The sequence below is a fragment of the Phoxinus phoxinus genome, assembly GCF_949152265.1.
Source record: "Phoxinus phoxinus genome assembly, chromosome: 11".
Classification (NCBI taxonomy): Eukaryota; Metazoa; Chordata; class Actinopteri; order Cypriniformes; family Leuciscidae; genus Phoxinus; species Phoxinus phoxinus.
In genome coordinates this window covers 1,625,055-1,646,982 of record NC_136886.1, presented here as the reverse complement: position 1 = coordinate 1,646,982, position 21,928 = coordinate 1,625,055, and the positions used below count along the sequence as shown (strand labels likewise).

At 37.9% G+C, this 21,928-nt stretch overlaps 2 protein-coding genes across 3 annotated transcripts; both read left to right on the top strand.

The window, feature by feature from the left end:
* Positions 1 to 706: 706 nt before the first annotated feature.
* On the top strand, positions 707 to 7,743 carry arfrp1 (ADP-ribosylation factor related protein 1). Its single transcript, XM_079627788.1, has 7 exons — positions 707 to 1,089; positions 1,407 to 1,494; positions 1,581 to 1,663; positions 1,788 to 1,869; positions 3,285 to 3,355; positions 5,763 to 5,863; positions 6,879 to 7,743. Exons 1-7 carry the CDS (start codon positions 997 to 999, stop codon positions 6,964 to 6,966), a joined length of 606 nt encoding a protein of 201 aa, XP_079483914.1. The 5' UTR covers positions 707 to 996; the 3' UTR covers positions 6,967 to 7,743.
* stmn3 (stathmin-like 3) lies at positions 7,023 to 19,868 on the top strand. Of its 2 annotated transcripts, none has more exons than XM_079627790.1 (6): positions 7,023 to 7,132; positions 11,496 to 11,721; positions 13,886 to 13,981; positions 14,767 to 14,948; positions 17,173 to 17,364; positions 18,768 to 19,868. In XM_079627790.1, exons 2-6 carry the CDS (start codon positions 11,703 to 11,705, stop codon positions 18,825 to 18,827), a joined length of 549 nt encoding a protein of 182 aa, XP_079483916.1. In that variant the 5' UTR covers positions 7,023 to 7,132; positions 11,496 to 11,702; the 3' UTR covers positions 18,828 to 19,868. The 2 variants fall into 2 exon arrangements, with proteins under 2 accessions (XP_079483916.1, XP_079483915.1); XM_079627789.1 differs by lacking the exon at positions 7,023 to 7,132 and adding an exon at positions 10,581 to 10,959.
* Positions 19,869 to 21,928: the final 2,060 nt, after the last annotated feature.

Below are 21,928 nucleotides of genomic sequence, written 5' to 3'. Positions count from 1 at the left end.
CGGGTCTTATTTCACACCAAAATCCAAAAGAATAAAAGGAAATTATATATGTTTATATATGCAACCCAGTAGGAAAATGTTCTGGCAGAAAATTAAGTTAAGTTTATCGACATTTCCTTCAACCAATAAACGCAAAAAAATTAAATGGGTAATAAAAAAATATAGGTAAAGTACTTGTAGAAAATTAATACAGAAAATCCCTTCATATAGGCTTTTCTTAGAGTTTTCATATTTCATATTTTCATATAGGCCTTTAAAATTAGCCTTAATTTAAGTTTCTAACTTATCTATCTATCTATCTATCTATCTATCTATCTATCTATCTATCTATCTATCTATCTATCTATCTATCTATCTATCTATCTTTTACGTTATGCTATATGCAGTGACGACCAAAGTCCATAAGGGGTCGTCACACCATCACTTGTGTCTTATGTCTTTCTGTGTGTGATTTTAGGGTTAGGCTTTTTCTTTTATTAATGTGTTTAAAAGTGTAAACCAGCTGTATCATCTTTTATGATTGATTTATTATATTCTCTATCAAATAAAACACCTGAAAACTATAATTCATGAGTTTTAACTGAAGGTGTCACAGTGCAGCAAGCTATTTTTGGATGTCATGAATATATATTTTGGTGTAGTATAATTACTATGGTGAAATAATTAAAGAATAGTGTTGTTAAACGATCTTTCAGTCTTTGCCACCGAACAGATCGCGAACTACATTTCCCACAATGCACCAAAATTCGCCAACAACTTCCCAGGAAGCGTTTATTACTGACCGCTGCCAACATGGACATAAACAGCAAAACAGAGTCTCACGAATTACATCTGATTCACTGAATTCATATTTGCATTTATATGAAGAAAAACACCGTGTTCTCTATCGTAATCTTCACTAGAGCTCGTGACTGTTGACGTTGTTTACTTAGCGCCGCAGCTAAGCTAAGCTAGCTGTGTTTGTGATGTGAGTTGGCAAATAGTCTGTTATCGAGGATGTACACTTTATTATCGGGTCTGTACAAATATGTGTTCCAGAAGGACGAGTACTGCGTCCTGATCCTCGGTCTGGACAATGCAGGGAAAACGGTAAGACTAGTAGTTAATAGTCCACGCCTAAAACAGTCCCACAAAATCAGTTTTTGGGCTTATGATGCACAATAACCTAAGTTAGGCAACTTGGAAAGTGGTGTCTAGCTAGGGTGCTCATCAAATTTTAAGAATTTGAGACTGCAGTTAACTAATATTCTCACTAGTTTGGTTGCACACTATGTTTATGACACTGTTTCTGTATTAGTATGCTGCTTATTTAGTTCCTAGAATAGATATGATGCTCAAAAGTGCAGTTTAGGTAGACAGCTCATTAGTTTTGAGACAAATCTGTGTTCTTTTCTTGAATATTGTAGACCTTTCTGGAACAAACAAAAACAAAATTCAGTAAAAACTACAAGGGCATGAACCTCTCGAAGATCACAACTACAGTCGGCCTCAACAGTGAGTAATGCATGCTGTGAAACTAAAGACAACACACATAAACATAGCAGTAGTTTTACTTGTTTTTTCCTGTCTGTCTGTTTCAGTCGGCACCATCGATGTGGGAAAAGCTCGTCTGATGTTTTGGGATCTTGGAGGACAAGAAGAACTACAGTCTTTGTGGGACAAGGTGACACACGTTCACTAAAAAAAAATGTGATCCTGATGCTGTCGTTGGAAGATTTGCATTATCCACTACGGAAGACAGGAACGCAACTAATCTGTTTGTAATGTCATATTTACCATGTTTTTAGTACTACGCAGAATCTCACGGTGTGATCTACGTCATCGACTCCACCGACGAGGAGCGCTTGGGCGAGTCGAAGGAGGCTTTCGGTGAGTTATACTAAAATGAGGAATCAATCAGAACCTGAACAATCAGCAGCATTTTTCATATCACGCACACAAAACCTGTTTGACTTCAGCAGAAGAGATGCTCGGATAGTTTCATTGTAAACAGAAACTGCGGTCAGAAGCAGATTTGGGCCTGTCACTATTGATTATTGATAGTGGTTTTCTGATCTAATCACAGTTACTTAAATTTCAGTCATATTGTGCCATCCAAAATAAAGGAAATTTAAGAAGAAGTTTGAAGAAATGCCATAAATTTTTTTTTTTTTTTTTGTGTGTTGGAGAGATTCATAATCTGGCAGAGAGTAAAGAATAAAGAATATAAACATGGTTATGAAGCACACAAAGATATTCAAAGCTCATCCTTCATATGACATGAAAGCTTGTGGGTTTTCATATACAGATGAAACTGGAAAAATTTGAATATGGTGCAAAAGTTCATTTATTTCAGTAATTCAACTTAAAAGGTCAAACTAATATATATAGACTCATTACATGCAAAGTGAGATATTTCAAGCCTTTATTTGTTATAATTTTAATGATTATGGCTTACAGTTTATGAAAACCCCAAATTCAAAATTAGAATATTTAGAAAAGGTTTTCATAAGCTGTAAGCCATAATCATCAAAATTGTAACAAATAAAGGCTTGAAATATCTCACTTTGCATGTAATGAGTCTATATAATATATTAGTTTCAGCTTTTAAGTTGAATTACTGAAATAAATTAACTTTTGCACCGTATTCGAATAATATTACCGATAAATAATATTAACAGATACAACTTTTGATATTAATAATATATTAGTAAGTGTTGAAATAAACATTAACTAAGATTTAGTATTTTTCATTGTTAGTTCATGTTAAATAATGGAACTTTATTGTAAAGGGTTACCAATAATATTATAAATAAATACTATACATTTTTGCACAACAATAAAGTAAATCATATAGACCTATTTTATTATAAATGTTATTATTATATATGATTTCAAGAATAATAGAACCTTATTGTAAATGGTACTAATAATATTATAAATAAATAAATATAATTTTTTACATTACATTAAAGAAAATCATATAGACCTATTGTATTATAATGATTTCCAGTAAAAAAAAAGGTTACACTGTAAGTGACGAACAAAACTGAATGAAATTGTTGGCAAAATTTTATGCATATACATATAATTTTGCAGTACTACTCCGTTATTGATCTGAATTGCGACACTATTGTCTTCTGTTGCTGCTTTATAGTAGCTTTTTGTTTATTTCTGTGCTTCCCTGTTGTATAAAGCCCTATAGAAATAAAGGTTGACTTTCTAATCGGGTGTATCTTGGGCAGTTTATACCAAAAGTTGAACTATTGTCTAATGTGAACTGACTTCATGTTCCCGTCGAGCAGAGAAAATGATCAGCAGTGAAGTTCTGGAAGGAGTTCCTCTTCTCGTACTGGCGAACAAGCAAGACGTCGAGGTATGAACTCGTAGTGGGAAGTTCGGATCATTTTACTGACTCGGATCTTTGAATCTCGTTCATCAAAATGAACAAATCTTTTTTTCCGAGTCATTTCGTTTATTTCAGCAGAATGAATTTAAGGCCAGACACTACAGGTGAATAGGGTAAAATTTTAAAATAATAGATATCACCATGAAACTTCCTCAGTTGATTACTTACACAAGTTCATTAAAAAAATGTATTACAAGTTTTTTGAAATTTGTATGTTTAATTATGCAAATTAGACATTATCTCATTAAATATGTGGAATTTTGCATATATTTTCGGTAGATAGATCATATGATAAAACCAGGTGCAAAATTCTTTTTTCATTTTGATTACACACAAGATGAAAAAAGATGTTCAGAGGGATTTCAGGATATATGCTTTCATGACCTAGGAAATCAAAATATACTGTCCATAGCCTTAAAAATTCAATTTTCGCCATATTTTTTAAATTCAAATGTCACATAAATCAGGCCAGGAATGATTTATTAACAAATCCCTCTGAACATATCTTCAGAATACTGCTAAGTGTGTAACTGGAGAGTTTGGTGTACATCGGTGCTACACTGAGATGTTTATACTGGAGAATGACAAAAAAATAATTTTGAGAAAAAGGCATTTAAGATTTGTAATGTAAAAGTTCATACTTCTTTAGTGGAAAGACTATTTACAGACACAATATCTGATCAAATCATTAGCAACAACAATACAATCCACCTAAATCACATCAAAACTTATAAACAGCATTTATGGCCTTCAACTGAGCAGAAAAACAGTCAAAAACACATATGTAAATGTCAGAGCGCGTCACGTGATGCATCTGAACCAATCACGTTGTCAGAAATTGACATCAGCCAATGCAATTTCGCTTTTAGAGTTAAATGCCCATTGTACTTTCACGATTGGTTGCTGATAAAAAGGAAATGACCATATTTTGATCCGACTGCATTGTAAAGGAGTGAGAGAGCTTTCTAACGGTGTGTGAGATGACGGTGCAGACAGAGATCGCGGATCATGATGATTCAGAACGCCAACTTTTGTTGAATTTCTGAGAAATCTACAGACACAAACAGACACAGTGTAGTAAAATAAAGACCTAGATGTGTATTTTGGACCTTTTTTTTTTACCACAAGTCTGAAAGAAGACATGTTATTGAAGACAAATATCCCAAAATCTCAAAATTGACCAGTGAAAAAACCCCGATGTTTTTGCCTGCCGTGTCTCGCCTTAAAAAATACATGTGAGCCAAATTCCCCAAACACATCAAATGTTGATCGCATTTAGAAGAAGAAAAAATTTGCAATGCAAGGCCAAATTATGAGAAACAGAAACGATTCATTAATTGATCTGGGTCTTCAGGCTATGCAGTGTGTTCGTCTACCTCCCGATCTGAGCCGTTCGTTCATCCCGTTCTCCTCATAAACTGAGCTGTGCCGTCTGTAGTACCGGATACAGAATTGATTAGTTCACGTTTCAAATCTATCGACTTCGGGTTCGAGTCGTTCGTTCATCACGTGACAGCCCCGTATAGGCTGAGCTGTGCAGTCGGTACCGCATACAGAATTGATTAGTTCATCTTTTGAGTCTTCGGGTTTGAGTCGTTCGTTCATCACGTGACAAATTAAAGAATGAAAGACTCGAGAGGTGAACTAACCATTTCTGTATTCGGTACTGAACCCATAGGGTGTTGCGCACATAGATATACATAATAAAGGCTAGATGTCTCATCCGCGCTGCTGGCCAATGGAGGTCGACGTCCGCACCTGGCGGCCATTTTGTCACAGTCAAAAATTGAAATTTTATGGTGGATGTACTTTTTAAATAACCATAACTAGCTCAATTTTCTACCGATTTTCAAATGGGTTGGTTTGTTATAAACGTCAGAGATGTAGTTATGACACTGCATGCTTATGAATAATTATAATATATATTTCAACATGTTCAAGCATCCAGAATTATAGCCACGTTCATAACGTTTGTAAGAAACCAAACCGTTTGAAAATCCGTCAAGATTTCAGCGAGATAAGAGTATTTGTGTTCGTGTCGATCACTCGCCTTACACCAGGAACCACAGAGCCCGCCAGAAAGCTTGACTGTGACAAGATGGCCGCCGGTGATGACGTTAGAGACTCTGCCGTAAGACATCTAGCCTTTATTATGTGTATCTATGGTTGCGCACACAAAATGAACAAATCACTCTCTGAGACAACTCTGTAGTCCCGAGTCAAAATGAACGAATCGTTCATGACCGACCCATCACTAGTATGAACTCTGCGTCTGATAGACGTGTGTGTGAACGGTCAGGGAACGGTCACGCCTCTAGGTGGCGCTGTGCTCCTTCATTTCCGTTGTAATAATGCTTTGTCTTGTGTTCCTCAGAACTGCATGTCTGTCCCCGACATTAAGACGGCTTTCAGTGACTGCGCTCCCAAAATCGGGAAGAGAGACTGTCTGGTGCAGCCCTGCTGTGCTTTATCAGGGTACGCCTCGCTTATTAGTGTGTGTGTGTGTGTGTGTGTGTGTGTGTGTGTGTGTGTGTGTGTGTGTGTGTGTGTGGAACTGTGTTGTTCATGACCGATAAGCAGTTTTGGGGGAGTTACATAATCAAATTACTTTTCAAGTAACTAGAAAAGTAGCTGTGCAACGATTAATCACATCCAAAATAAAAGTTTGTGTTTACATAATATATGTTTACTGTGTATTATTAATTTGTATAAATACACACACATGCATATAAATATTTTATATATATATAAAAAAAAATCTTAAATTATATACATTAAATATATATATATATATACATGCAAATCGTATAATTAATTATTTTGACCATTACATATTGCACTGACATAAAATAAATATTAATATGTAGAGGTGCTATAAATTATGTAACTTTGAGTCGTGTCAAATCGATGTACATGATTAAATCATGTAAATCCAACATCTTTTTTTTTCAGTGTATTACATAATATTATATTAATACTGTATATTTGCTATTTTGTTGTAAATTGTAAATAAACCAACATTGAATTTGCCTGTCCTCAAATTGAATAAGGGAAGTGATATCTTTGTCATCATAATATCCTTTCATGCATGTGTGCTGCGCTTTATTTGTACCATTTAGTTTTATCAGTTTATTTTCCTCTATTTACTTTGTAAATATATTGTTTGATAAGTGAGATCTCTGATTGTAGGCCTTGAAAACCCAAAGATCAGTGCTTGAAAAGCCCTTAAAGTTCATTTTATCGTGTCTGTACGAACCCTGTTTGCAGTGATTTTAATTACATCGTTATGTCTCCTTAAGATCGGGCCAGTTTTTGAATCTGTTGCAAATTAGTATATTTAAGGAAATGCTTCTTTTTTTGCTTTTTTTATGTTAGTGCATGTAATGCTAGATAAAGAAGATAATTGTTGTACTGTTACTTCTTGCTCTAAACATGTGCTCGACCGGTTGTGCTGGCTGATTAAAGCGTGTGTGTTTTCTGTGTTTTTCAGGGAGGGAGTGAATGACGGCATTGAGTGGATGGTCAAATGTGTGATCCGGAACATTCACCGCCCTCCCAGACAGAAAGACATCACATAGAACTGTGTGTGTGTGTGTGTGTGTGTGTGTGTGTGTGTGTGTGTGTGTGTGTGTGTGTGTGTGTGTGTGTGTGTGTGTGTGTGTGTGTGTGTGTGTGTGTGTGTGTGTGTGTGTGTGTGTGTGGATTTCTGTAAATGCATAGCGGATGCAGTTGTTCTGAGGACATGTAAGTGATGATGCTCTTGCAGACCTCATGTTTGATATCTATGCTGTGACATTGTAGATATTTATATGCTGAACTGACACCTTTAGTCTTGATTTCTGATGAGTTTTAAGCGTCTCTGCTAAAAACATTTTTTTTTATCAATACAGATGAAACTGGAAAAATGAGAATATGGTGCAAAAGTTCATTTATTTCAGTAATTCAACTTAAAAGGTGAAACTAGTATATTATATAGACTCATTACATGCAAAGTGAGATATTTCAAACCTTTATTTGTTATAATTTTGATGATTATGGCTTACAGCTTATGGAAATCTTTTCACATTTGGGGTTTTCATAAGCTGTAAGCCATAATCATCACAATTATAACAAACAAAGGCTTGAAATATCTCACTTTGCATGTAATGAGTCTATATAATATATTAGTTTCACCTTTTAAGTTGAATTACTGAAATAAATGAACTTTTGCACAATATTCAAATTTTTCCAGTTTCATCTGTAGTTACTAAAATAATGAAGACATTCCTAGTATAGAATTTCAAGAGGTGTTGTTTTTAAGACTCAAAATCTAGTTCTAGTTACTAACCAATTATATAATAAACAGCAGAGATGAGAAATAAAGCACTTGTGTCTCGGTTTAATTTGCACGACAGATGTTTTCCCAACCCTTACAAATCCAGGAAATGCCTTGTTCCATCAGGACTGGGTTTATTGATTTTTCTCTTGTCTAAGCTGAATGCAATTTGCATGAAGGCAACAGTGAATCAATATTAGCTCATGCTATGAATGTTATTACAGCGGCGTGCATCACATCTGTGACCTCTCTAATGAATCATACGCGAGTGTGTGTGTGTGTGTGTGTCAATATGATGTTTAACATGCCACCTCTCTCTGCGCTAAAAGCCCCTGATCTGTCAACATTCCCAGATGTTATATGATTAATCAGTGATGTTAGCATCATTAGTGCTAATGTTCATATGTAGTTGTTCAGATATCTCACACTTAGTCTAAAAGCTACAATATGTACTTTTTTTGCCGCTAGGGGTCGCTAACCTCTTACAATAACAAAGCTGTAGGTTGATGACGCATTAAGCGGAATTATGGATCTTGTCGTCATGGTGATGGATCTAATAATGTTTATGGATGAGTGAATATGTTGATGTTTATATCATGACTGTGGTGTGAAGCAGGGCGCGATTGCTAATGAGAGACAGATATCAGCGCCACACGCGAGTCCCGCGGATATAAAGGAATAAGTTCTACCGAACTACCCGCAATTACTGTATTAATACTCACAGGACAGTTTATTAGACGAATGAAACTCGTGAGGTAACGCAGCGCTGTCTCACTCGCTCTACACTATCACACTAAACTGCATTTGAGTGTGTTAAAGTTATAATGTTATTCTGTGTGTTAGTGTGTCTGTATGAGATTAGCAGTAAGCTAGATCAACATTAGAATAACATACTGATCATATTCTCACATTTCATCATCTTGAGCTATATAACATTAAATAGTTTTATGTACATTTGCTCACCTGTCTAATAAAGCACATGTAAGAGGGTCTCTGTCGAGTGGAAGTTAGTCGTGTACGCTAGCTCGAAAACGCCACGCTGATATTGATCCTCGTTTTAGTTCTCCTTTTATCCCAAAGTCTGCTTGCCATAGTTTCATAATGTTTGAACGAAACAACAACAGCGTGAGCACCGCTAAACATTACGCTGTTGTCCACGTCTGTCGCCATGGTTACGATGGCAGTACGAGCGGAAACCAGGGATAACGCGGATATTACGTAAGTGACAAGTGAACAGGGGCAAGCCATTATGTAAAAGTATTATTAAAAATCTTTGGGAACTTTTGGGATATTGTAAGTACACAACTGCAGGAAATATATCACACTGTGCAAGTGATTTTGGGAAATTGTATTAAAAAATTCTTACATATCGTACCTTTAAAGTGCATTATGTGTGTATGAGTGCTTGAGAACGATGCTCTGAACTGCTTGAATCCGGCTGTTCCCTTGTGCGGTTGTTTTAGGACAGCAGGCTAAATCGAGCCGGGCTTCGCACGCAACCCTTCAGCTGAGGCTTCGGCCATGAATTGTGTATGAAGACTTGTGTAACAGCGCATCCGTGAATCTGGAAGGGAACTTGAATATTAGAGCTGCCACTTTTGGTTACGCTGCAAAAAAAAGTTTTTTTTTTTTTCGTCTTGTTTTTAAATATGAAATATTTAACTGGAAAACCTTGTATTATGTTCGAATTCTGGGTACGATAATATGTTGCGAGACAAATTTACCCTCATTGGATTCAATACAATTCACAAATCAAACTATGAAAAAAAAAAAAAGTAATATTAATACTTCTCACACATAACAAAAAATTTTTACATGAGTAAAACTATTGTTTTAAAATCAAATAGGAAAATTATAAACATTAAACATAGATTTTTATTTTATTTTAACTGTTTTATTTTTGTGTGCTTGTCTGAAGATCATGCAACAATAAAATCATGTGTTTGATTCCCAGTGAAATTAGCATTCTTGAATTAATAAAAATGTGCGCATTACTTTGGATAAGAGTTTGTGTCAAATGCATTCATTTACATTTAAATACCATCAGAGAGTGGTTTAGAAACTGACAAATTGACCCGCGAACATCAAAATCGTAAGAAATTTTGTGCACTTGTTCCACAATTTCAATTTCAGTATTTCCAACAACTCAAATTTGTATTGTAATTTTATCAAATTGACCAGCAACATTATACAATGGTTTAGCAAAACTAAGAAATTCTCTTAAATCAAGTATCTTGGGTTAACATTTTTTCCACCTAATTGCAATTGCAAATAGCTTTTTCTCTACAAAATTTTGTTGATTTGTATGTTTGCCAGATAAATAAAAAAATACCAGACTTGCACTGAACTGTCCGTTAAACTGTTAAATTGACCGTTCGCAAAGACCCGCCCTCCTTAGTTACTGTCGCTATGTCCGACAAGCTACGCCGCTCTCACACACACACCATGTTCTCATGCAGTGAAAAACACATCGTGGAGCAGAGAGGAGACTGACAACACACTGACAGACACAGACCAGGTTACTTTTGTAATTAAACATATTAAACAAAGTCTCACCTTTCAAATTTGCTAATTTTTTAAAAGAAATGTAAACAATAAATGCCGTTTTGTGCCTCTTTAATGTGTGTGTCAGATCGCTGTGTCGCCTCAGCTAAAGCCGCTCGTGAACCGATCATCTCTTCCTTCTAGTTCATTTATAGCATCAAATAAACATGAATGAACATCAGAAGGAATGTTGTTTTAACCGCGGAAAGACGTCAGTACACTCCGCTTCTCAAGCTCAAATCCTCCCGTGTTAATCTACTAACTCTCCTGACTGCTTTGTCGGACAAAATGGCGGATGGCGAAGTATAATTGGTCAGATCACCTGTCAATCAAGCTCCCTGCGAAGGGTCAAGTTCTAGGAATGTTAAAGTAGCATATAATACCAAAAAAAGCTATTAGGGCTTTATCTTCTTTTTTTTTTATGCTCATTCGAAAATAACTAGACAGTGCTTCTATTGTTATTCCCATGTTAAATTACAAGCTGGTCCTTCACAGTAATATCAGCCGTCTGATGCACGCACGTGTCGGCTTCAGGTCGATCGCTGATTGGAAACGGTAAGATGTCGTCTTGAGGGTTTGTCACGGGACTGAACCCAATCCGTCCTCTGTCTTGTCGATGAGTTATGGATTTTGTTAGTACCTCATCGATTGGACCTACAGTAGTCCGTTTAAAAACACAACAATATCTAGAAATATGTACCAGACACAGCAGGTAACAGTAAGATGCACTGTATTTGTGTCTAGTTTCCCAGTGCAAATATTTAATCATTCTTAAATAAAGATACATTTATAATTTATAAAATATTTAAATATCAATATTAAGCACATTTATGCTTAAAACAAGAACAAATATCTGCCAGTTGGGTCAGAATATGATATTTTACTTAATTTTTTTCTGTTTTCTGAACCATTGACTCACATTCTTGTTTTAAGCACAAACTTATTATAATTCAATAAATTTGTCAGAAAACAAGTCATTGCTACTGAAAAACACACATCTTGATTTAAAAATGTTTAGATATTTGTGCTGGAAAACGAGGCAAAAATATTATTTATTTATTTTTGCGCTGTAATTATGCATATCAAATATAAATACCAAATCAAATGTTGCAAGAACTTTTCTCAACCACAATAACTTGATTTTTAGTTTTCACATAACTGCATAAAGTATCAGATTAGAGTTAAAATAGCTCTTGTTTCCAAGACAACGGCACTACATCACTTTATTTTTGTCTTTTTTTCTCTCAGTTTATCTCTGGATCTGATAATATTCCAGCTTCGTCACCGACATCACTTCGCCGTTTCTCTCTCCCGTCTCTTCATCTCTTGTCCTCCTCCTCCTCCTCCTCCTCTCATCCATCATTCCTCCCCTGATAATACAGAGCATCGCTGTGCGTCACTCCTTCAGTGCTTCATTCCCTTCATCTCTCGGCTCAGCATCCCTCCGGCAGCACAATGGACAGCACGGCTTCAGGTAAGAACCAGAACCAGAACCAGAACCAGAACAGAGAGGATAAAGAGAGTTTTGCATGAGATCGCACGAGAGAATCGACTCGTCTGGGGTTTTTCCCAGTGATGTTTTGCATGACATTGGTGTTAGTGAACATGTCCTTTCCCAAGCATGATGATATTGGAGTCTGTAGAGATCATTAATAGACGGATCATTTGTGTTTAAACAAGACTTGATGATGCTCAACACTGCAGATGTTGCGCAATAAAAACCGGGTTCATTTGGAGGGTAGCGGCAGTGCAGCAAAATGTGTCGCAATGTTGTAGATGAGACCGTCTAGATCACATTCAAACACATTCATCCACTAGATGTGACCCTGGACCACAAAAGCAGACGGGTACATTTTTTGAAATTGAGATTTACTATATCATCTGAAAGCTGAATAGATAAGCTTTCCATTGATGTGTGGTTTGTTAGGATAGGACAATATTTGGTCGAGACACAACTATTGAAAATCTGGAATCTGAGTAGCAAAAAAATGTAAACATTGAGAAAATCTCCTTTAAAGTTGTGCATTTATGTTCACGATTGTGCTGCATTCACTCACAAAAATACATGTTTTATATATTTACGGTAGGACATTTACTAAATATCTTCATGGAACATGATCTTAATATCCTCATGATTTTTGGCATAAAAGAAAAATGGATAATTTTGACCCGTACAATGTATAGTTACTATTGCCACAGATATACCCGTGCGGCTCCAGACTGGGTTTGTGATCCAGGGTCACACTTATAGTCTGATCATCTTGTGTTGTCTTTGATGAGACCTTGTAAAGAACCCTGAGCAGCGTTTGTGTTTTGGATCTGAATAGTTATATAAATAACAGTAATATCATGTGATGGGTTGTAATGTCCGGCGGATGCAGCAGGATTTGAGTTATCTTTGCTATCTCAGCTCTCTTACAAAGTCACCTCTCTTTTCAGCTCGTGTGTGATAAACACACACACACACACACACACACACTCCAAACCGCTAGGCTAGGATGCACACGCCTGAAGAACTCGCTATAGTAATAAACACTAACATAAAGTCTGCATCTATTAGGAATACTGCTTCTGTGGATTGTTTTTAAAAAACTTCTTAAAACGCATTTTTTTAGTCAAGATTTTAATTTATTACTGTATATTATATATATATTGTGTATTTTTTTTCTCCTTGTTTGATTTATTTAGTTCTGTACATGCATGCTGTAGTGCTGTAGTGCTTTGAGTTTGAGAAAGGTGCATTACAAATAAAATGTATTATTATTATTATTAAAGTTCCCCTTTTGCATGCATGCACACATTTGGACTCTTTTGCTCATAGTTAGTGTTGGCGATTTTTAATTCTTCAAATCAAGTCTTGTTGAGGATCTGTGTCACACATGATCATGACACACAGGTCACCTTCACACAAGCTCACACAGGGAATTATTTTGCTGACATGTGCTGTGGTGAACAGATCAATAATGCATGAATCAGGTCGAGGGTGCGGTCTGTGTGTTCATGCTTAATTCATGTTAACTAATGTAGTTAAAGTCCCCCTGTGGTCAATCATGTCATCCCTTAAAACTCACCTTTGATCACCGAAAATAGGTATTCAAGCGTTTTTTTTTTCTTGCCTTAAAATAGCTTGAATGTAACTCGACACCCTTGCCTAATTTAGTATGCGTGGTTCTATGAATATGCAAATGAGCCCCGCCTCCACTCCCTCACTCAGAGATCCACTGGTTGACGATCACACGTTGATCTGATTGGTCAAGGTAGTGTGTGACGTCAGAAACACCAGCGATTTCAAACCGTGTTTTTGAGACTGTCTTTGGTTCACTGCAGTTTTAAGCAGAAAATACTCAGCAATGCTGTCCACTTATGAACTTACACACGGTTTAAGCGTATTAAAAACACCATATAGACAAATAAACAACATTTAAAAGCTGGATTTTCACCACAGGGGGACTTTAACCTTATCGAAGTGTTAATATTTCTTATGTTCCATCCTATTATGTCTACACAGCTGTAACTATCTGTCCCAAATTGTATTCAAGGTTAGAGCTAGTTCTCGGATCGTAGTATGCAGTACAAAGATGTCTCTTCTTTCTCCTCCACATGCATATATATCACTGTTTTCTTCCTTTCTTTCGCAGCCTACTCTGAGAAGCTGAGAGAGATGTCGGTGTTGTCTCTCATCTGCTCTTGTTTGTATTCCCAGCCTCATCCCAACACCTTCGGCCAGTTTGAAGGTGGGAGCTTCAAAAGTCAATAACTGGAGGCCTTACAATGAAAAAAACAGTTTTTGTTTTTTTTCAATGACAGGAATGTACTATATTTTATTTTGATCATGTTTTTTTATTTAATATTTTGTATTTTTAGGGGATTTTATGGTACTACATGATATTTACGCTGTATTTATAATCCATTTATTCATGTTTTAAGCTTAGACCTGAAAATGAAATCATAAATCTTGAATGCTTTAAAGCACTGACTTAAGTTTGATCTCTTTTTAAAGACGACACTTGGCAAATTATTGATGAAATGAAAAAAGTTTTAAAAAGTGAACTTAAAAAAATTATACAGAATTTTACATTTATTGTTATGAAAACAAAAAAATACTATTTTCAATTGTGATATGAAATCTATATTTTCAAAAACAAGTTTTACTCTAAAAATGCAAGAAAATCAAAGCCATAAATCTAAACAAGTTGTGTTCCAAATTTGATCTTGATATCTCAAACAATGAGCTTTCAGTCAGATTTAGTTCGGCTGCAGTACCAAACGCTTCCACTAGAGGAAACTCGTCTCCCATTCATTTCCAATGCGCTCATTTCTGACCGCGAGGAGCACAAGTGTGACTATTTTATTCAGGACCATTTAACCTTTTTGAATGATTTTTGTGTGTCCACATACCAAGTGCCAAAACCTTTACCAAGTTTCGTACCATTCCGATGAAGTAATACAATTATTTATTTTTTTTATCCCGAAGAGCTCCAATGATCACACATTCATTGTCCTCATCTTCCCTCCGCAGACATGGAGGTGAAGTCCCTGAATAAGCGATCCTCTGGCCAGGCGTTTGAGGTCATCCTGAAGAGTCCGACTGACCCGTCTCCTCCAGAGAGACCCCAGACCCTGGCGCTGCCAGCCCAGAAGAAGGAGCCATCGCTGGGGGAGCTGCAGAGGAGGCTGGAAGCGGCCGAGGGGAGACGCAGGGTAAGATCACGCCATTATCCATCCGTGGAACACCACATAAACAAACGCCTACGTATAGACCTAATGCGCCAGAGAAACAACCACGCCGCCATCTTTAGAATATTGTCTTTGAACTTCTGTTTTTGAATGTAGATTGACCAATCACAGCGCAGCCAAGAACGAGCTCCACACCGGTCCGACACTTTTCCACAGCGCTCCATTGACTTTAACACCGGCGTCTCGTATGTTTGGTCTCGGCAGGCTATTACCGTCGTAGTTTTATCAGGAATATGGTTAAGCGTTGTGCCTGGGGCGTTTGTAACACAGATACGTGTTTCCCAGAGAGGTTGGAGGGGGGTGTCCGTTTTTCCCTTCCCAAAACCATCAAATCCTGACAAGTGTCGTCTTTGGATTAAACTGTGTGGACGTCCTCAGTCAGCGAAACCCCTCAAGATCAACAACACACTTTTGTGCTCTAAGATACATTTAGCTTTTAACCTTACTGTGAAGTTACACTAGTTACACAGTTTTATGCTGGTTTATGATTTCGGTTCTCTACTCTAATTGTTGATACGCTAGCACACGCTGCTAATAAACACAACTTTATACTCGCGTAGTCCGTGTGCTTTGTAATAACGATTATAGAAGTGAATAGAGACCAGCTCTGCATGAACAGTGTTGCTCCTGATATTGTGAGTCCCAGTCTCCGTCTCCATTAGGATATGATGCGGTGGGTCAGTTTTTGACTGTGACCGTTATGCTTTTGCCTCTATTTGGATGCCTTGTTGTTGCTTGTGTTTCTCCGGTATGTCTTGAATATAGTCTTCGAACGCACACTGAGCCCCTTCTGCCTACTTCTATCCGACACTTTATTTGCTGCTTTATAAAAGTTTGATAAGATTTCAGCAGGAAGAGCCGTCACAGCATAAGCCATGTTGATCAAATCTGATACCCGTATCCTAAAAGTTTGGGACGCTGGCGTGGAATTTTTTCCCTTCCCGAAGCCTAAAAGTCGAGGGGAGAAATGCCGGCGTGGATCAGGCAGTGTGGGACGCCCCATTCACAACTAAATGTGGACACAATTAATAAAAACACCTAATGCTTGGAAATAACGACGGTTCTTTGTTCATAATGTTCACCCATGGAACCTCTCGTGGTCTTTATCGTGAATAGATTCAATTCAATTCAAATTTATTTGTATAGCGCTTTTCACAATACATATTGTCTCAAAGCAGCTTCACAGAAAATGCATTTCAAAAATGTACAAACAAAAATAGTTAGTTAATCATAAATTTAGGGCATAACATATCGCCGGCGTTGGGTCGTCTCTTCACAGGCGTCGAGTCGTCTCATCACAGGCGTTGGGGCATCTGAAGTCTCCATGAGGGGCTGGATACATAACTGGAGCTGACGAACTCTGAGTTATAGGGACAGGCGTCCCGAGATAACAACAAAAAAGGCAGATGGGAAATAATTAGCGTAGCTGCTGTTCATAATATGAATGCATTTGATCTGATTTAACTGTAGTATAAAAGGTATGAGATGCATCATGTGAATGCTTGGCTAAAGAGATGCGTCTTTAATCTAGTTTTAAACTGGGAGAGCGAGTCTGAGCCTCGGACAACATCAGGAAGGCTATTCCAGAGTTTAGGAGCTAGATGTGAAAACGCCCTCCCTCCTTTAGTGGACTTAGTTATCCTAGGTACGACCAGAAGCCTCGAATTTAGCGATCTTAAAGAGCGCGATGGATTATATGGCGATAGAAGATCTCTTAAATACACAGGAGCTAAACCATTTAGGGCTTTATAGGTCAGTAGCAATACTTTGTAATTGATACGGAACTTAATAGGTAACCAGTGTAGAGATGATAAGATCGGTGTTATATGATCATATTTTCTTGACCTAGTAAGAACTCTAGCGGCTGCATTTTGGACTAACTGTAGCTTGTTTACGGAGGATGCAGGACTCCATAATTTACTGATGTTATCTTTGATTTTTCCCCATTTAAATGGACAAAATGGTAACTGTCTGATAGGTATCTGAATAGATATGAATCTGGTAATCAGTTAGTACTATTGTATTGCCATCTGATAACCAACGGTCCTCTTTTGCACGTCTCCATCGCTGCTGAGATGTTTTCAGGACTTTGTCCCACATTTTGGCCTCTTTTCACATGTCAGAGAAGCTTCTCCTCACGGTCTCACAGTAGCCGTGTCATCTACTCGTGCTACACTTCTCTGTGCAGTCCCAGGAGAAGCAGGTCCTGAAGCAGTTGGCGGAGAAGCGGGAGCGGGAGAAGGAGGTGCTCAACAAGGCCCAGGAGGTCAACAACAACTACAGCAAGATCACCGAGGAGAAGCTCAACCACAAAATGGAGCTGATCAAAGAGAACCGCATGGCCCGTCTCAATGCTCTCAAGCAGCGTCTGAGAGAGAAGGTGAGACTTTCTGTCTTAAAGGATTAGTTTTTTTTTTTTTTTACTTTTGCTGATAATTTCCTCACCCCGATGTCATCCAAGATGTCCATGTCTTTCTTTCTTCAGTGGAAAAAGAAATGAAGGTTTTTGATGAACACATTTCTCCATATAATGGACGTCAATGGGCCCCAAACGGGTCAAGGTCCAGATGACAGTGTCAGCGCCGCTTCAACGGGCTTTAAACGACACCAGACGATGAATACGGGTCTTATCTAGCGAAACCATCGGCATTTCAAACATAAATAAAAAAGTTGAAGTTTTATAAGCACAAGCGCTCGCCTTGCTCTGTTCTGTGATGCGCGTTCGTGACGTCACGTAATACGCAGTTACGTTGTAAAGGTCACGCTTCTGTGAAAAGTAAAACATTTCTGTCCTGACGAACATTTTCTTTTATGCTTTTTAATATTACAACACCAGGATACACACACGAGATGGGCATTTTAAACGATAAACTGACACAAAGACATTTGAATATGTGTGTATGGTCCTCCTTCCGCACATCTGTACACACTGACTCGTCAAGCGCGACCTTTTCAGTGTAACTGCGTGGAAAACCGCATGGCCCGTCTCAAAGCTCTCAAGCAGCGTCTGAGACACGATACTGTCTTTCTGTTTTAATCCATATTCCTGGTCTTACTGTACAAAAATTAGAATATCATTCAAAAGTTCATTTATTTCAGTAATTCAACTTAAAAGGTGAAACTAATATATTATATAGACTCATTACATGCAAAGTGAGATATTTCAAGCCTTTATTTGTTATAATTTTGATGATTATGGCTTACAGCTTATGAAAACCTTTCCACAATATTCTAATTTTGAATTAATATCAATATCTGTATGCCAGTTTTCCCCTATGGCATCGGTGTCAAAATTGTGGCCAGTGAAAATCCTGAGTGGCTATAGCAACTTTATAAAACCAGTAGCCACAGTGGCTGGCGAGCAAAACCAGTAAATGTCAAGCCCTGGATCCAACAAAAAAATAAAGTCTAGAAAAAAGGGAAATAATTTTTTAGGAACTTTTAGGAAGTAATGAACTATAATAATAATAATGACCTGAATGAACTATGGGCTTGAACTTTCCACACTTCCTATTGCATGTTGTTTTTCTGGAGTAACTGGCTTACACGTGTGCTTCACTGTCAATAACAAAGAGAATCAAGTTTCCACCCTGGTTACTGCAAAACTATTATTATTTATAATTTATTACAGCATATTGATCATGCTTGCACTCTCTCTCTCTCTCCTCTATCCCCCCCCCCCTCTCTCTCTCTCTCTCTCGCTCTCTCTCCTCTCCCCCCCCCCTCTCTCTCCTCTCTCTCTATCCCCTCTCTCTCTCTCTCTCTCTCTCTCTCTCCCCTCAGGAGGTTCATGCTGCAGAAGTGCGTAAGAATAAGGAGCTTCACACTGATCTCTCTGGCTGAGGACACTGTTTGACGCCGGAGCCACGAGACATCAGTCATGACGGCGTGTGGAGGAAATGTCATCCTTTGGCCACACTGTCTTCAGAGGTCAAAGCAGACTCACCTTATCAGTTTCCCTTATCAATAAATGTCAGACCATATAACAACATCCCACATACACCACGTGGACACGAGTATGTGAGCACCCAAACTTCATACACACACACACACACACACACACACATGCTTGTTTAATTTCAGATCCCGGGGCATTAAGACAGTAGGAAGTTCGTCCTTCTTCGGATTACTCGTCCCAAAGATATTCAGGACTAGACATTTTTTGATGATCCTTGTGTATTTTTCTAACTAAGACCAACATGTCCTGTCATATCTCTATCCCTAAACCCAAACATTACTAAACATGGCTCAAATCAGTGTGAAATTATGAACCCTAAACAAATAATTTGACCTATTCCTAAAATCTGATTGGCTGCTCCTGATCCAGGAACATGCGCTACTTGGCAAAATAAGACGAGCATCCTCCAAAACTATTGAACATTTCCAGAATGTCATTGTAGATTTAAGATTTAAAATGATTAGACTTATTATAAAGGGGTGCGCACATACTTTTGCCCACGGAGTTCATCTGCCTGCTGGGAAACACAACTTAGACGAGCTTAAATTACAAGATTAACTTGTTTTCGATTGCCATTAGTGGTGTGTACAAGCTTATTGTAGACCAGTAGATGAGCTTAAACCAGCATGAAGTGTTCAAACATACCTCATGACACCAGCAAGTGGTACGATCTGGTCATTTATTCCCGTCTGAGGTGTAATTTTTCAGGGCTGAATCTCACAAAACCAAAAAACATGACTCTGTGTCCACATTTACACTGCACTTTATAGGATATGATTCATTCACGTTGGTAGTTTAGGTGCATCTCAAGGGTCACTGGTTTGTTTTTCAGTGACCCGAAGGAGAAATGTCTAAGCTATATGCTGCTAACTGAGTACTGAGAACCATTTAAACTAAGATTAAAGCATAACATGTTCGTAATAATGAGAAGTCTTTGTCATTTTTGCAACACAAGGAAACTGATAACGCACCCAACAGAAGATTAATGATGGCAACTCATCACGCTTTCCTAGATTAACCTTATTTGTTGATGTTTATCACTTCCGGGTAAAAGTGCCATTTATACAAGCATACAACCATTTTTACTGGTCAGCGATTTAGTGTTTAAGTTTCTCTTGCTGGGTATATTTAGTCGTTTATGACGAGTTTATGATCAGGTTTCGTATATGGAAATCTCTGACACAGTAGTTTCTAAATCATTAGGACTTATATTGCTGCTGATAAGACTCGTAATTGCTGCTGAAGCTCAGTAAAGAATGGTGTGTTTGCATGCGTGTCGTCATGTGTCTGTGACAAACACTGGTCAAAGTGTGATGCAAATTACTGAAACTGAAGCCGTTTTGTTTGCTTAGATCCTACTTCCTTTTCTGCTAATATTAGTGCACACTGCATGTGTGTGTACCTACTTAAATATATTTCGGGGACAAATTTGTACCCAGAAGTGACCAAAATCTCAACAACAAAAAAAACTCCATTTAGGAACGGTATAAAAATAAAATAATTAAAGGTTTTTTAAAAATGTAAAAATGCAGAAATGTGTGTGTGTGTGAGAGAGAGAGATGGGTAGGATTAGGGGTCGTGTGTGTGTGTGTGTGTGTGCGTGTGTGATGGGTAGGTTTAGGGGTCGTGTGTGTGTGTGTGTCTGTGTGTGTGAGAGAGAGATGGGTAAGTTTAGGGGTCGTGTGTGTGTGTGTGTGTGTGTGTGATGGGTAGGATTAGGGGTCGTGTGTGTGTGTGTGTGTGTGTGAGAGAGAGAGAGAGATGGGTAAGTTTAGGGGTTGTGTGATGGGTAGGTTTAGTGTGTGTGTGTGTGTGTGTGTGTGTGTGATGGGTAGGATTAGGGGTAATGTGTGTGTGTGTGTGTGTGTGTGAGAGAGAGAGAGAGAGAGATGGGTAAGTTTAGGGGTCGTGTGATGGGTAGGTTTAGTGTGTGTGTGTGATGGGTAGGATTAGGGGTCGTGTGTGTGTGTGTGTGTGTGTGTGTGTGTGAGAGAGAGAAAGAGAGAGAGATGGGTAAGTTTAGGGGTCGTGTGATGGGTAGGTTTAGTGTGTGTGTGTGTGTGTGTGTGTGTGTGTGTGTGTGTGTGTGTGTGTGTGTGTGTGTGTGTGTGTGTGTGTGTGTGTGTGTGTGTGTGTGTGTGTGTGATGGGTAGGATTAGGGTTAGTGTAAGGGGAGATAATATATAGTTTGTACAGTATAAAACCATTACATCTATGGAATGTCCCCATTTAGATAGCTAAGTAAACGTGTGTGTGTGTGTGTGTGATGGGTAGGTTTAGGGGACGTGTGTGTGTGAGAGAGAGATGGGTAGGTTTAGGGGTGTGTGTGTGATGGGTAGGATTAGGGTTAGTGTAAGGGGAGATAATATATAGTTTGTACAGTATAAACCTTACATCTATGGAATGTCCCCATTTAGATAGCTAAGTAAACGTGTGTGTGTGTGTGTGTGATGGGCATTGTGTAGATTTAGGATTAGGGTTAGTGTAAGGGGAGATAATATACAGTTTTAGTATAAAAACCATTACGTCTATGGAATGTCCCCATTTAGAAAGGTGTGTGTGTGTGTGTGTGTGTGTGTGTGTGTGTCCTGGTTTCTTGTGAGGCAGGTGGATCTGAAACCACATTTAAAAGTAAACACAGTTATGACATTCCTGGGCCTTTAATCACAGCCAGAATCATACGGTTGATCAGACACGTTGCACATCAACTTGTTTTGTTTGTGACAACATTTACATAACCTTACATAACATGGCATTTAAAAGGGAGTGACAGGTCAGGTGATAGATACATAAATATTAACACTCCAAATGCATATGATGTCAGTCAAGGGACAATTAAAGCAGTTTCATTCAGATGTTTTGTTTAATAGTGTGTGTACTGTACTGTAACTGTTTAACTCTGACCTGTAGTCAACTCAGACATGTTCAGTTTTCACAGATGTAAACATGGTTTCTTAAGCAATTCTCACAGATCAAAGTTTTAGTT